At 53.7% G+C, this 16385-nt stretch overlaps 1 protein-coding gene across 1 annotated transcript in view; it reads left to right on the top strand.

The window, feature by feature from the left end:
• The first annotated feature begins 457 nt into the window (after positions 1–457).
• Anks6 (ankyrin repeat and sterile alpha motif domain containing 6) overlaps positions 458–16385 on the top strand; it is a 50556-nt gene continuing 34628 nt past the window's right edge. Inside the window, exons 1-8 of the mRNA XM_048337737.1 lie at positions 458–828; positions 8193–8695; positions 11219–11263; positions 12152–12356; positions 13466–13572; positions 14069–14217; positions 15321–15519; positions 16008–16057. Of these exons, the coding sequence (XP_048193694.1) occupies positions 476–828; positions 8193–8695; positions 11219–11263; positions 12152–12356; positions 13466–13572; positions 14069–14217; positions 15321–15519; positions 16008–16057 (1611 nt within the window). The 5' untranslated portion in view covers positions 458–475. The remainder of the gene's footprint in view (positions 829–8192; positions 8696–11218; positions 11264–12151; positions 12357–13465; positions 13573–14068; positions 14218–15320; positions 15520–16007; positions 16058–16385) is intronic.

Genomic DNA, 16385 nt, shown 5'->3' with positions numbered 1-16385 from the left:
GAAACGGAGGGGGAGACGAGGGAGGAAGAGGAGAAGGCAGAAGTGGGGAACAGGAGAGGGGAAAGGGGACAGGAGTGGAGGAGAGGGGAACAGGAGGAGGGAGCAGGGTGTGGAGGGGAGACAAGAGGAAGGAAGAGAAGGCAGGAGGGGGAAACGGGGGGGGGGGCAGGAGTGAGGAGGAGAGGGCAGAAGGGGGGACGGAGGGTGGGAAGGAGTGGACCGGAGGTGGCACCGAGGGGAGACAGAAGGGCGGCCGGCACTCGGCAGGGCCGCGTCGCAGGCCGATCCTCGGGTCCAGAGGCGGCCGCGGCTGGGCGCCGCCCGGAACCTCCGTCCCCGCGGTGCCCCGGCTCCCCGCCCGTCCCGGGGTGGAGCGCGGCCGGGCTGGCGGAAGGGGGCGCGGGCCGGGGATCCGGGGGCGGAGCCGGCGGCGTGCGGCGGTCGGGGCGGTGGGGCCGGGCCGGGCCGCGGGGCCATGGGCGAGGGCGGGCGGCCCCCCGCCTTCCAGCTGCTGCTGCGCGCCTGCGACCAGGGCGACACGGACACGGCGCGGCGGCTGCTGGAGCCGGGGGCGGCGGAGCCGGCCGAGCGCGGCGCGGAGCCCGAGGCAGGCGCGGAGCCGGCGGGGCCCGAGGCAGCTCGGCCCGGGACGGCGGCGGCCGCCGGAGCGCCGGTGCCCGTGGACTGCTCGGACGAGGCGGGCAACACAGCGCTGCAGCTGGCGGCGGCCGGGGGCCACGAGCCGCTGGTGCGCGTCCTGCTGCGCCGCGGCGCCTCGGTCAATGGCCGCAACCACTACGGCTGGAGCGCGCTCATGCAGGCGGCCCGGTGAGCGCGGCGGGGCGCCGGGGTAGGTGGGGGAGGGAGAGCGCAGAGGGTGCGGGGGGGGGGGCGGGCTCTCCCGGGGTCCCCCGCGGACGCCCGGGGAGGGAAGGCGTCCAGGACTCCGGCGAGAGGGAATGGCACACTCGGGGCAGGCGCTTCCCAGCCTCGCGCTTCTAGATGAACACGGAATCTGGGGGCCGCAAACCGCATCCATTCATTCCTCACGGGCCTGCTGGAAACCAGGGCTTCCTGCACAACCATTTAACTCTGGTTTGGGGATTGGGGACCTAGGAAAGGCCCCTTCCCCGGGCAGCGCTGAGCCTGGTGGGGAGGCTGGCGAAAGGAACAGGCCTGGTCTGGGAGACTGGGAGGGCCAGCTACAGAAGAGTGAGTTGACCCATGGTAGGGAGAGAAGGGAAAGGTTTGGGTGGACATGATGTATATATCCACGTGGAGAATCCAGGATCTGTGAAAAGTAACCAGAAAGGGAAAGGGGGCGGGGGGAAGGAGTCAGGGCTGGGCTTTAGTGGCTCACATCTGTAATCCTGGCTACTCAGGAGGGGGAGATCTCAAGATCAAGGTTCAAAAGCAGCCCAGATGGAAAAGTCCATGAGACTCTTATCTCCAGCTAACCACCTAAAAACTGGAAGTAGTGCTGTGGCTCAAGGTGGTAGAGCACTGGCCTTGAGCACAAAAGCTCAAGGACAGTGCCCAGGCCCTGAGTTCAAGCCCCACAACTGACCAAAAAAAGGAAGCCAGACACCACATGACAGGGAGCCTCATGCAAAGGCAGGTAGTAGGTAGGAAGGTAGAACAGGTAAGAAGGACCAGCCGGGAGTAAGTAGGTGGTAGGGCAGCTGGAAGGATGCTATGTCAGGTGAGGGGCTGGAAGTGACAGAAAGAGAAGGCAGGAGAAGGACCAGGCAGAGAAAGGCTACTTAATCCAAGGATAGGCTAGTCATGGAAAGTTCTAGACAGTGAGTGTCAGAGATGAGATTTATGTTGAAAAGGTCACTTTCACTATGATGTGAGAAGGGTTTGGAGGGATAGCCTTGAGTCAGAAAGGCGGCAGCAGCTGCAGGTGAGAGGTGACAGTAGCCAGAGCCAGTGTAGAGGCAGTGGAGGGAGGCAATTTGAGATTTGCTCAGGAAGTCGATCCTGGTGCCCTGCTGACCCTGGGGGAGGAGTGAGGAGGGAGGCAAGGAAAACATTGGCTCCAGATTTCAGGATGGTCCTAGCAAAAGCACTCTGCTAGGGAACATGGGAGAAGGGGCAGGTTTGGGAATTCCTGGCAGGAAGTCCACATCAGTTGAGGAATCTTTACAGAGGAGCCCCAGAAGAGGTATTCTGCAGGATCTGCAGAGCTCAGGAAGGTCTGAGTCCAGGAGACAAATACTAAGGATAGGATTACAGGCATGAGCTACCAGCATGGACAAAAGGTTTTTAGGGAGGAAACTTTGAGCAATCTTTTCTTGTTGACAAGATCCATCATGAAAGAATAACTGAGGGTCCTTTGGTAAAGGGGGAGGCTGAATTAGCCCTGTTTTTTTTTTTTAATAGAATAATGTGTTCTAGATTTTTCTTTTTCCTTTGCAGTACTGGGATTTGAATTCTGGGCCTCACACTAGCGAGGAAGGTGCTCTGTTGCTGAGCCACAACTCTTTTTTGCATTGGTCATTTTGAGATAAGATGTTACTTTCTGCCTGTGTGCACCAGGATGGCAATCCTCCCATCTTATGCTTCCTGGGTAGCTGAGGTGTCAGGCACACACTGCTGATCCTAGCTTCTTGTATTGAGATGGAACCTCATGGCATTTTGTGTGTGTGTGTGTGTGTGTGTGTGTGTGTGTGTGTGTGTGTGGTTTGATCTAGAACCACGATCCTTCCTATGTCAGACTCTCAAATAGAATGAATGGCAAGTGTGTGTTCCCACACCAAGGTATTGGTTGAAAAGTGTCTTGAACTTTTTACCTGGGCTGGCCTGGAGCCCAGGGCCTCTCTATCTCAGCCTCCCAAGGAGCTAGGATCACCAGTGAGCCCCCATGCCTAAGTTTAGGATTATTTGGTTTTTGAATGGATGTATTCTTCATAAGGTTCAAGTGTAACAACCCACTCATGGTTTACAAAGAAGTCTCTTGCCCTTATTCATCATCCGCTTAGTCTCATCCACCTCTTAGATTCTTTCATAACTGTTAGCATTTATTTATACTCGGGTTGTTCTCCACCTCAGTCCTACCGACATTCTGACCAGGAGAATCTTTTTTGGTAGGATATTTAGGAGCAGGATTTAGTAGGCTATTTGGTCTCAGCAGAATATAGCAGCCTCCCCTATTTCCAGGTGTGAGAACATTGTTAGGCCTTTCCACAGGTCCCCATAACCCTTAGTTGGGATTATCTGTAATCTGTAATCATTGTGATCCACAAACATCTAATTTCTCGGGTACACAGTTCTAATCAGTCTTAATTTGTATTAGAGCAGTGTTTCATTCTGCATTATTTTCAGATACCTTACTTTCCTCTGCATGCAGTAGTCCATCCATGTGGCAGTCAACCTGTAAACATACATGGGGAACAACATGTAGGCTCCTCTGTCCTTATACATGTTCCAAATGCACCATTTCATGGAGCTTCCCAGGAGTGCACCGTCTCTTATCTAAAGATACAGATTCTTGCCTGGAGTAGCTGAGGTGGCCTTCAAGCCTCGGGGCAACTAGCTTTTCTAGATTGTTCATCTTCCCCAGTCTTTAAAATTCAAGATAAAGCCTCCACTTGGTACCTGCCTTCCCTCTGTCTAAGAAGACTTCTGTGGGGGCAACCCTCAGCTTCCTCCTTTCCTCCCTCCCTCCTTCAGGCATGGCCTCTGGTCCATCCTCTAAGTTCTTCTAGGTCTTTCTATGGTGAATGATGAGTTGTAACTCTAATATGATGGTCCCCAGCAGCCAGAGCCCCCAGGATACATCTGAGGCTCTCACATCCAGACCCTTTTGCCATCTTTCCTCCTCCTCAACTCAGGTGGAGATGATTTCATCTAGGCCTTCTCTCACTCTTTTTTTTTGGTTGTTGTTGTTAACTAGTCCTGGAACTTGAACTCAAGGCCTAGGCACTGCCCCTGAACTTTTTCACTCAAGCCTAGTACCTTAATACTTGAACTACAACTCCACTTCTGGCTTTATTGGTGGTTAATTGGAGAGGAGTCTTACAGACTAGATTTCCTGCCCAGGCTGACTTTGAACTGAGATCCTCAGATCTCAGCCTCCTCAATAGCTAGTATTAATAGGCATGAGCCATGATGCCTGGCTTGCATCTTTTATTTTTAAAGCTAACACTGAACATTTTATATTTACTATATGCCAAGAATATTGCCCACAGATCTAAAAAAAAAAAAAAGAGTTGTTTTTTTTTCTTTTTTTCAAGGTCTTACTATGTAGGTCAGGCTTGGCCAAAAACTTGTTATGTGGCCTAGACGGACCTCAAACTCTTGATCCTGCTGCCTGAGCCACCACACTTGGCTGAGAATCAGAGATTTAGATTATAAAGTATACCCACCAGTATATAGTTAGTCAGAGCAGATTTGGGGTGAGGGGTCCTGTTGTAGAGCCCTCCCCATAACTACACTTAGGAAGTCCCTTCATCTTGCCTTCAGTGACTTGTTCCCTTCTCCCCAGCTTAGTTTCTTGTCTTCCTGTCTTCTGGGGTCTGGGGAGGAGAGAGTTCAGAGGGATGGGGACTCTGCAGTAGAAGCGGTTGCCTGGGCTCTGGCATGTTGGGTTTTGTCTCTCTGAGCTCCGCCAGGCCAGGGGGACTCTTGAGTCCCCCTGACACTTGCCCAGTACAGTGCCTCCAGGGCTCAGACCTCTGCCAGTGTTAGCGATTCACTACGTTCTGCAGGATGGCCCACGTCATCCGACTCATTCAGCTACTTCGTGTCTGAAGGGGCAGGAGGCTCAGAATTAGCCTAATGGTTCACTAATAATTCACATTTTTAAGAGGACTTCCTTCTATAAAACTTGTATTGTAAAAATCGCTGGGATTTGTGGACTGTGTGGGTCCTGACTGTCACTTTCCAATCGAGAGACTGCTGTCCCTATGACCCTCATCCTGCCTACTCACAGACGCTGGCTTAGAGCATTCATCCACATACTCCCTAGTCTGTTCCTGTGAGGAAAGGATTAGAACTCACTCTTGCTGCTCACACAGGGAGGGTCTGGCCATGCAGAAATCTGGGGCCTGGGTTGAGGTGTGCTCAAGCACCTGCCTTCTAGTCCGGGTGGAATAGGGATAGGGAGACTTCCCAAAGGACATATGGTCTGTCTGTCTGTCTGTCCATTTGTTGGGTTGGGATGGCCCATGAGTGGAAACTGCATTCTTGCGCTCATCTTCCCTTGATGAGCCTCCGAATTCCCTGCAAGTGACACAGGCAGCCACCACTTCTGTCCGTGCCAGCCTCGGTTGTCATCCTGCTGTCCGTGCTTCTCAGTGCATCTCTGGGTCAGGCTGGGCCAGGAGAGGCCCTGTGCTGGGACCTTGAGGCCTGGGTGCCTTGTCGAGGCTATAGTGTCAGAATGGTTCCATTGGTGGTGTTTCCTGTTCGTCCAATTATGGCTAGCCCAAGGCCACATCGTCAGTAAATGGCAGAGTAAGATCCGGAGTGCATCCTCCCAGCCACGCATGGATCGTGGTGCTGGTGGCGGAAGTGAATCGCCACACTGGCCAGCGACTGACTCCCAGCTAGGTGACTGTGTGGCATGGTGCGTGCCCTGACTCTTGACCTCTTCACCTTCCTTCAGCTGCCTGCCTGGGTGGCAGAGCCAGAAGCTCATCACATTGCTGAATGGTGGAAGCTTGTGCCAGCTCTTCAAACACAGGTGTTAATTGCTGAAATTAATTGGCAATCATAGCACCTGCTCAGAAAGCCCCTAGCAACCCTATCTCCTGTAATTACCTATTAGAAACTTAGCATCCGGAAAATGATCTCAGCCTCTGTTGAGTTCTTTTTAATATTTTCAGCCTAATTGAATGATCTCTGGGGCTATCTTGAGAATTCAAAAAAAAATTCCAGATTTTAGGATTTCTGCTCAAATTCTGACTTTTCCTTCCTGCTAAAACAAGAGAGACTGGGGGAGGGGGCTGGGGATTTGGAGTTTGGACTTCACTTTCAAATTGAGATTTATTGCTTTCTGCTGTCCTGTTTAGTGCTTTATCTGTGAATTGGGAGCGTTCTGAACTCAAGGGTTTCCTAAAAACAAAAACAAAAAAAATCAGATGAGATACAAATCTAAAAGCATCTAGTGATCTGCTGTTGGGGGTTAGATTCGTTTTTGTGTTTCATTTTAACTTCACGCTTTATAATAAATTGTATGATCTTTGTAAAATCTCTGCACCAAAAGTGGACAGAGCAATTTCTACCCACTTCCACTGTCTGTGTCCCGTCCTCTGAGGTCAGTCACCACATGCCTTCATCTACCCAGTCACGCACGCGCTCCTCTACTCCTTCGCGGTTGCCTTCATCTCCTTCATTCATAGGATGTCTGGAGCTCCAGTCTGGGCCACCTGGCGCTAGGAAAGAAGAGAGTGAGCACCCGGTCCTGTCTCTGGAGAGCCACCCCTCACATGTGGGGAGACACAATTCCAGAAAGAGGGCTCAAGCACAGACCAAATTGTAGGTGCTTAGAAGAGGGGCACCTGCTGGCCTGAGGGTTGGTGTGGGAGCTGCACAGAGGTGAGCCCTGGGCTGTGCACAGAGGCATGGGTGTGTCTCACCTGGGGAGGGGGGTGCTTTCTGGTAGGATGAACTACAGAGGAGTGGGAGATGTGGGAACTAGAGGCAATGAAGCAGCAGAGCAGGCCTCCCTCTTTGGGCACTAGGCAGCTGGGAGTGGCGTCCGGTTTGGGAGCTACGTGGAAGATGGGCAGAAGGGAATAGGACTGGGGGCAGGGAGACACACTGTGGCCTGGCTGCTTTCTGCCTGGGACTGTATTTCAGCTGGAAGATGCTCTGCCTTCTTCTCTCCCCTCCCCCCCCCTCCCTGCCTCCACCTCTCCTAGAGAAGCCAGTTCACCAGGCTTTCACCTGCTCCCTCACAGAGGGGCCTGACTCAGTGTTAAGGTTCACATCCTCAGAGGTATTTATAAGTTCAGCTGCCTTAGACCAAAGTTCCGCCCTGGCCCTGCCTCCACAGGGAGGGGGAACCCTGGGTTTAGAGTCTGCAGAAGGAAGGGTGAGCCACAGGAAGCTCAGAGAGACACAGTTGTGGCCATGGCACCGGGTCTCCCACACCCAGCAGTGTGGCCCCTCTTGTTCTCTCCTGGTCGGTCCAGGGCTGCTGCAGCTCTGGTACACCCTGCTTAGCCCAGTGGAGCACCTCAGCACAGAACTTGTGGTGTAAAGTTCCAGTCTATCTTTCCAGGGCCCCCATCTGGGCCTAGCTAGAGCCTTATTGTGGAAGGCCTAACTCAGGCCAAGTTCACAGCTCACCCACTGTGAACATTCCTGCCAGCAGATGGCAGCAGGCCTCCACCGAGGTGCCCGAGGGCCTTTGCCAGCCCAGCTGCCACACCTGCTTTGGCATGTGGTGGGTGTGGTGGGGTTTGGGGAAGGCAGAAATGAATCAGACGTGGCCCTGTCTGTGAGCAAATCAGAGCATAGAAAGAGCCAGGTTATTAGGCTGTAAAGGGCAGAATACTATCATCCTAGCTACTTTGGAGTCTGAGATCTGAGAATCATGGTTCAAAATCAGCCAGCCCTGGTGCCCAGTGAGACTCTTATCTCCAATTAACCAGCAAAAAGCCAGAAGTAGAGGTGCGGCTCAAGTGGTAGACCACTAGTGCCCAGGCACTGAGTTCAGATCCCAGTACCAGCACTAAATATATAATGAGAAATAACAACTACAATCGGCTCTGAGATGTGGGGGCAGCAGAGTGTAAGAGAAAAGACAGAACCCAGTCTGATGCTGTCCTCACCAAGGTTTGGAATGGAAAGGGCAGAGCAGTTGTCCAGCAAATGTTGGCCTGCTGCTTCCTTTGGCCAGCACTGTCCAGCTGCTTTATATAGAGTCATTTAAGGCTCAACAACCCTGTTGTGGGCACAGTTACAGCCCTACTTTATAGACCGGGAAATTAAAGTCTCAGGAAGGCAAAATTCTTTGTCAGGGTCCTGCAGCTAGTGGATGGAAGAGCTGGATTACAGCCCAGACAGAAAAATTGCACATCCGGTAACGATGTATCTACAAGGCCAGCCATGGTGCCTGACCCCAGACCGAGGCCTTTTATTTTAATCAACCATGGTGCCTTTAATAGCTGATGTGAGCTGTTGGCTGGTCCTTGTTCCTGCTATGTTTGGTGTTAACCAATTCCCCTTCTCCCTGGCAGATGCGGCCATGCGAATGTGGCACACCTCCTCTTGGACCACGGAGCCGATGTCAATGCACAGAACCGGCTGGGGGCCAGTGTGCTCACTGTGGCCGCTCGGGGGGGCCACCTGGGTGTGGTGAAGCTGCTGCTTGAGGCTGGTGCCATTGTGGACCACCATAGTCCCTCCGGCGAGCAGCCAGGGATGGGTGGCAGCAGGGACGAGCCGCTGGGCATTACAGCCTTGATGGCTGCCACCCAGCATGGGCACGAGGCCGTGGCACGTCTGCTCATGGAATGGGGTGCAGACCCCAATCACACAGCCCGGACTGTAGGCTGGAGCCCACTGATGTTGGCAGCCCTCAGTGGGAGGCTTGGCATGGCCCAACAGCTGGTGGAGAAGGGGGCCAACCCTGACCACCTGAGCATCCTGGAGAAGACTGCCTTCGAGGTCGCCCTCGACTGCAAGCACAGGGACCTTGCAGACTTCCTTGACCCACTGACCACCGTCAGGCCCAAAACAGGTCAGGCCATACCACCGCTGCCCCTCCCTGGCTTTAAAGATGACCCCAGGTTGTGTATAAGAGGCTCAAGCTGAGGAGTGCCCAACCAGAAGGGCAGAGCAAAGTGAGCATCCTTCCCATCAGGAGCTCAGCAGGTTTTGGGGTGTGGGGTGCTTACAAAGCACATGGCAATGCCCACCCAATGGTCACAGGTACTTGTTCCCCCCACCCCACCCCACAGAGATCATTGACAGCTCCTGGTCTGAAAAGACTCCAATGTAGTGGTCCTGGACCACTACAAGCCTAGGTAGTACCTAGGCTTGGCCCAAAGACCAACTCATCTGCTAGTGATCAGTCTCCAAGGAAGAATGTACCTGAAATGAGTGAAAATTCAGCCGTTTTGGGGTTTTAGTGATTTGCTATGTCCTGTTCTGTGCAATGCAGAGCAGTCCAGTGCAGAAGCCTGAACCTGGGCTTCATGTGTGTTAGGCTACAACTGAGCTACAGCCCAGCTTTGAGTTTTGGTGTTTTGCAAACCTTCATGTGTCTTGTTTCTTTTTGCTGACCTGCTGGCATTTGCAGGGTAACCCTCAGCCAATCTGCCACAGGGCCCCACTGCTTTCCAAAAACCTTTTGAGAGGCCAGGAAATACACCCCCACCAGGGCCTATCCCTCCCATGGGCAGTGGCTAGGACACCCTCAAGACCGTGCTGTTATGACATCCTCTCGTGGCAGCTGTGTGGGGTTGTTGGAGCAGGTGTCCTCCCCTCAGGATGGGGTCCCTGGAGCTGCTTGGATGGGGCCCAGAGCACTGAAGCCTAAAGAAGGGACCAACCCAGGGTCTTAGCACATCAGGGTCAGCTGCCATTGACTCCAGAGTGGGCGGGACTGACAGTGATTAGCTCCTACCGCGTAGCTGTTGATTGGCCAGCACTGAGGCCAATGACACACACTTCTCAGTCAAAGGATCCTGTCAATATTTAAAGGTGCATGACACATTTTTTTTTTTTTTTTTTTTTTGGCCAGTCCTGGGGACTGGACTCAGGGCCTGAGCACTGTCCCTGGCTTCTTCTTGCTCAAGGCTAGCACTCTGCCACTTGAGCCACAGCGCCCCTTCTGGCCATTTTCTGTATATGTGGTGCTGGGGAATCGAACCCAGGGCCTTATGTATATGAGGCAGGCACTCTTGCCACTAGGCCATATCCCCAGCCCTGCATGACACATTTTTGAGGCTAAGATGTAACACCATTTCTTTCTTTCTTTCTTTCTTTCTTTTTTTTATAAACCTGTTGCTATTATACAGGTGATGTACGGAGATGTAAGTCGGGTAGTGAGTATATTTCTTTTTGGACAATGTCACCTCGGCCCTCGCTCTTTCCCAGTTTTTTTTTTTCCCTCCTGTCCCCACCCACAAGTTGTGCAGTACATTTTCAACATCATGTCTAGTGAGTGCTGCCACTGCCTTGGTGCACCCTTTGTGCAGCGCCGTCTCCCAGGCAGCACCAGGCATGGAGTTCCACAGGTGTGCCTGGCCCTGAGAACCCGGGAGTTAAGTAGGTGGTCCAGCCAGTGACTGGAAAAGAGCAGCTCTCTATAGGGCATCGTGCTTTTAAGGTATTTTTCACCTACGTGACCACCTGATCCCCGAGACAACCTGGTGACGAGGGGCCCAGTGGCTTGAGGAGCAGGCACACCTTCTCAGGCAGACCATGGACTCGCTGCTTCTCAGGCGGGCACAGCTTCCTCCAGGCTGCCCAGCTGGCTGCAGGAGGGCCTCGCACCTGCTCCGTCCCTAGGATGCTGGATGGCTGCGGGCCTTAGCATGTGGGCTGCCCTGCTGGAGAGGAGAGGAGGTCTGCCTTGTGGCCGGGGCTGACCACCCACCGGCCCAGGCTGGGAGGGAGGCATGGCACAAGAGAGGGGCTCCCATTGCTTGTGTGGAGAAAAGGAGATGGGGGTCCAAGGCACCAACAGGGAAGCAAAGGCCGGCATGAAGATACCCAGGTGGGCGCTCAGTGCTGGGCAGCTGTGTCTGCAGGGCTGGACAGCGGTCCCGTTTAGATTGCTTGGTCCTTGGGAAGGACAATGAGGATTGAGATTGGCTCCTTGGGTTGGTGACTGTGACCTCCCCTTGAGCCCAGCCGCTCGGTGTCTCAGGACTCCCTGCCTTGGCATTACTCATGGCTGTACCTTCAATTTTGAAAGGAAAGTAGTCATTGTTTTCTTCCCCCCAATTCTTACAGAAACCCATGGTTTTCCAAAGTGGTGCTTTTCAGTATATCTGAGAAAAGATAGGAGTTTGCAATGTCTAGAAAGGACTGCGTTATTAGGATGCGGTGGTGCAGTGGTGTGTCCCCGGATGTTTCGGAAGTGAGCAGTAGGTTCCAGAAGGCTGTTGGAGTCGTCTGCTGTGTGGACCTGCAGCTAGATGGCTTCCTAGAAGTCCATCCACTCTACAGCTTGGCAGTGTGCTTCCACCTTGTGATTCTACTACTACTTCAAATCTTTCTGCGCTTAACTTTTAAAAAATCTCTGTTTACCCAGATGAGGAGAAACGGCGCCCTGACATCTTCCACGCACTGAAGATGGGTAAGCACTTTGGAAAGTTCCTAGGGTGTTCAGGAACATGGAGCTGCATTCTCCCAGCAGGGAGGGTCTTTCCAGGACCACCCAGAACGCTTGAGTGAAACGGGGGAAATCTGTGGACTCCCCAACTTGCCAGTTTCACCAGGGAAGTGTGGGTACTGGAGGTCAAATGTCCTGGCTGTGCCCTGGCTTCTCCCTGCCTCTATGCACACTTGCTCACGCTAGTCTCTATGACACAGGCTCAGGGTTTCCCCTCTTGGATACTGATTCTGCCTCCAGGAAGCCCTCCCCGACTCCTGCCCTTCATTGCTCTCCTTCCTCTTCCTTTTTCTCTTTTGGCGCCAGTCCTAGGAATTGAACTCAAGGCCTAGATGCTCAGAGCTTTTGTGCTCAAGGCTAGCACTTTACCACTTGGGCCACAGCTCTACTTCTAGCTTTTTTTTTTTTTGGTGGCTAACTGGAAATAAAAGTCTCCTGGACTTTCCTGCCCAGGCTGGCTTCAAACCACTATCCCTCAGATCTCAGTCTTCTGAGTAGCTAGTATTACAGATTGTGAGTCATCAGCACACAGCTTCCTGTTTTTATTTCAGTATCTTTAAGTAATTGTACAAAGGGCTTTATCAGTTGATGAGCACAGTGCATCTTGATCAGTGTCTCCCCTTCCACCATTCTCCCCCATCTTTCCTCTTTCACGAGACGTAACAATTCTGTCCATTTGTGTGCTTATCTCCGTTCCTCATCAGGGCAGGACTCTACAGCCAGCCTTCCTCAGTGGCTCCCTTGAAGTTCACCAGGTCACTGCTGATGGAGTCAGCTTACCATGGGAGTCAGCTGGGTAAAGGACCCTGTGGTACCAGACCTTGGGTCACCAGACTCTTGCCATGTTCACAGGAAACTTCCAGCTGGTCAAGGAGATCGCGGACGAAGACCCCAACCACGTGAACTTGGTCAACGGGGACGGGGCCACCCCGCTGATGCTGGCCGCTGTCACTGGGCAGCTGCTCCTGGTGCAGCTGCTGGTGGAGCGGCACGCGGACATTGACAAGCAAGACAGCGTGCACGGCTGGACAGCCCTCATGCAGGCCACCTACCACGGGTCAGCGTCCCTCCACCCCCTCCACGACAGGGAGGGAGCAGATGCTGTGCTTGGGTTGGGCACTTCTGGTGCCAAGAGGATACACGCAACCCCAGGGCCTGCAGAAAAGATGGCTGCAGTCTGGGCTCATTTCAGTCTGCATCTGGCTTTCTGTAGCCACGTGTCCCATTAGCCCACTGTGGGGTTTCTCAGTGGTTCCGAGAAACCACACAGCAAGAGTGTTTTAGAAAGAAACCTAAGGTCAGATGATCGCATAGTTGGTTCATTTGGAGTTTACACATTGAGGTCTACAGACCTTAAGTGACCCCTCTTGGAAGTGCGCAGAGGTCAGTTCTGTCCTGGCTTCTGTTGACGTTAGGCAGCGAGAGTCACCTGGCCTTCTTCAGGTGTGTGTGCTGGGGGCTGATGAGGCTCTCTTCTCCCCTGAGTGCCCTAGCCAGGAGGTCCCTTACCTTCCTAGGGGACACTTCTCTGAGAGAGGGACCTTTTGTAACTTGTAAGTGGCCTGACTCGAATGAGCGTCTCCCCCCCCCCCCCCCCGAGGGTTTTAGGTGGTCACATCACATCACGTCGACACCAGTGGGTTGTCTTAGTTGATGAGTCTCTGGCCTCCCTGGCAAGCTGTGGCTACACAAGGTGGTCACAGTGGAAGGACGGGGTCAGCATGGGGTCAGTGGCCGAGGGTTTGGGGGAAGACCTCTTGGTTTTCGTTTTGGTGGAGAAAAGGACATAGGGCTGTCTTAAAGCAATTTGTGTCTGACCTTTTGAGTGGCGGGAAATGATAGGGTGTGAGACTGTTTGCACCCTGATTCCAAGCGTAGCCTTATGGTAATATAGTCAGCCTCGTGGCCCAGGTGGGTGGGCTCATCAGTTCCATGCCACTATAACAAAATGCTGGAGGCAATGACCTTATGAAATAAAAGCTTTCTTTTGGCTCATGATTCTGGAGGTTGTAGTCTAAGATCAGCAGCTCCAAGGCTTTAGGCCTCTGATGAGGGCTGTGGATAGCACCCGTAAGGGGTGCGTGAGCAAGTGGCCCCATCTTGAGCCAGGAGGAAGGCAGGGAGGGTGTCCTGGAGTATAATTCTGGCTGCTTCTTCCCTCCTCAGGAACAAGGAAATCGTGAAATTCCTTCTGAACCAAGGGGCTGATGTCACTCTTCGCGCCAAAAACGGGTACACAGCCTTTGACCTGGTGATGCTGCTGAATGATCCCGGTGGGTTCTTGTAAATCCATACCGCCCTTCTCACCTCCAACCAGGGCAGTTCCTCCCCCGGGAGCCCTGCCTGAAGCCCTGCTTGTTCCCAGGGGAAGTCAGTCTTAAGCGCCATGACCTCCAGCCAGGCACTTCCCCTCTCCAGTGCAGTGCACAGATCCAATCAGACCACTTCAGCCCTTCCCAGTGTTAAGGAAGGAGGGCGGCCTCTCCCCCTCACTGCCCCCGTCCAGGATCGCTATCTGTGCCTCACAGCCAGAAACACCACCCAAGTGACCGGAGTAACTTCAGAGCCCAAGCCTAGGTGGGAAAGCTTCAGGTCATGGGTACTGCGGCAAGGATGCCAACGTTACTGGCCTCTCATTAGTTCTTGGCTGGCACTACTGTGCTATGACAGGCCCTCTTCTTAGCGCTAGCGGAGTTCTAAATCTGACAAGGGTCGACCTGAGCCCGGCAGACATATTCGCAGGTAAAACACTTCCTTTTGTGTCCATAGACACGGAACTTGTTCGACTGCTGGCATCTGTCTGCATGCAGGTGACTAAGGACAAGGGCCGGCCCAGCCACCCTCCGTTCCTGCCCCACTCGAAGGTCAGACAGCCCTGGAGCATCCCCACTCTGCCTGACGACAAGGGCGGCCTGAAGGTTTGCTTCTCCCCATTTGAAGACATCTCAGAGGGCCTGGGGGAGGTGGGGGAAGTTGGAGGTGAGGCCCCCATGCTTCCTGTTACCTCAGGCTGGATTAGCTGGGAGCCCCCATTGGGCCTGACAGCTTAAATGGAGGGGGCAATAGAAAATGATGGGGAGCAGGGAAAACTGGGCTCATCACACTAAACGGAGCGAAACTTCTAAAATTTCTTTGTGACATAGTCCTTAGCTGGTCGAACCTCCCGCGCCTCTTTCCAGGAGCTGTTTTGGCTGTTCCTGATTGGGTCATATGGGGACTCTCCCCCGGCCCGGAGGCCACTTAGCTGCTTCTTGGGAATACCAGAAATAAGTTCTAGTTGCAGATTTTCTGCTAGAAGCGGGAATTTCTATTTGCGCTTCTTATCTACCCCACATCCTGCTCTGCATGCTCACAGATAAACTTATTCTTACTCCTGAGGGCCCTGTGCTTGCCACGCACTCCTGGCCCTCCCTTCACACCGCTGCTGCTCCTGCTCCCTGCTCACTCCAGCTGTGGTTCTTCCTCATAGAGGGAGGGCAGTATGGAGCCTTCATCCCTTCTTACCCAGAGGCTGTGCAGTAGGTCTGAGCTCCCCTGGGGTTCTTCCTCACAGAGGAGGGTGGTGGAGCCCTTCATCCCTTCTCACCCAGAGGCTGTGCAGTAGTACTGGGTAGATGATCAGCTATCAGGACAGATTACCCCATGCAGTCTCCTGACTCCTCTTAGTCCCTCCCTGGGCTAGAAGGAGGGAAGCAATTCAGGGATTGGTGTTAGGGTGGTTGTTTTGCCTTTCTGTCCACCTGCCTGTTCCCATCCCACCAGAAGACCTCGAGCAGGTCAGCTCCCCTGCCTGGCTCTGGAGGTTGAAATACTGAGGGACAGCAGACAGAGGTCACTGATACCCGGATCTGTTGGAAAGAATCAAGAAGGATTCAGTGGGCAGTGCTGATTGTCAGGAAGTGTGCTGTGGTTGATTGGCGATGCCTGCCTGGAACTCAGGAGGGGAGTTCTTGTCCCCCAGGTCACCCTCCCTGCTCCTGCTCTGCAGCTAGCTGACCTCTGCCCTGCCTTCCCTCCACAGTCCTGGTGGAACCGAATGTCCAATAGGTTCCGCAAGCTCAAACTGATGCAGACGCTGCCGCGGGGGCTGTCCAGCAACCAGCCTCTGCCTTTCTCTGATGAGCCTGAGCCTGCACTGGACTCCACCATGAGGGCTGCTTCCCAGGACAGGACTGGCCGCCCATGGCCCCCCGATGCAGCTCCTGTGGCCAAAGACAGTGGTGAGAAGTGGTGGCATGTGGGGTGGCATCTTCCTGCAGGGTTGTCTGCTCCACAGCCCCATGTCCCATGGGGGACCACAGGCCAGGCAGTCCTGTCTTGAAATGGAATGGGTCCCCTGTGGATAGGCAGTGAGCTCCCCAGCAACGGGAGGATTCAACCCATTGGCCAGCTCTGCCAGGTCACTGAAGGAGACTTGCACACCAAAGCTAGATCCCTCCAGCAGACCAATTATCTGAGACAGACTATTGAACGGCGCTCCACTGTCTGACCCAGCACAGCAGTGGGTGATGGAAAAGCTCAAAACATGCTCCAGGATTCTTTCTAAAAGCCGTCCATCTATTAGAGTATCGAATACCAATTGCCATTAAATATTTAATCACCCCAGAGAATTGGCTCTCCAGGATGAAGGTTGCCCCAGCCAGCCGCTCATCCTCAGGCTGAGGCCACAGGGGAGGGGCCTTTCAGGAAGTTTCCATTTGTCCCTCAGGTCCTGGGAACCCAAGGGGAGAGAAGGAAGATGCGTTATTGACAACCATGGTGAGTGTGGGGCTTTGGAAAGCAATCGAGGCCCCTGTCCATCTTTGGCTGATTGACAGAGGGGCGTGGGTGTTTGCCATACCATGGCAGTCACAGGTGGGGGTGGATGATTACATGGGTAACACTGGGTTGCACTAAGGAGTTGAAACGGATGCCAGCCATGAACTGTTGGCAAGGCTGCACCAGTGCTTCGTGGCCAGATGCAAGTCCTGGTCATGTTCTCAGGTGGGACCTGAAGAGGCGGGAATTGATGGCAGGCTTGGACACAGAGACTCGCCACATTAGTTGTGGAGAAGCAGGAAAAGAGGAGGCACAGTGGAGGGCGTGT

Source organism: Perognathus longimembris, chromosome 1 (genome assembly GCF_023159225.1).
Source record: "Perognathus longimembris pacificus isolate PPM17 chromosome 1, ASM2315922v1, whole genome shotgun sequence".
Taxonomy (NCBI): Eukaryota; Metazoa; Chordata; class Mammalia; order Rodentia; family Heteromyidae; genus Perognathus; species Perognathus longimembris.
The sequence above is the reverse complement of the archived record's forward strand: the minus strand, read 5'-3'. Positions and strand labels throughout refer to the sequence as shown.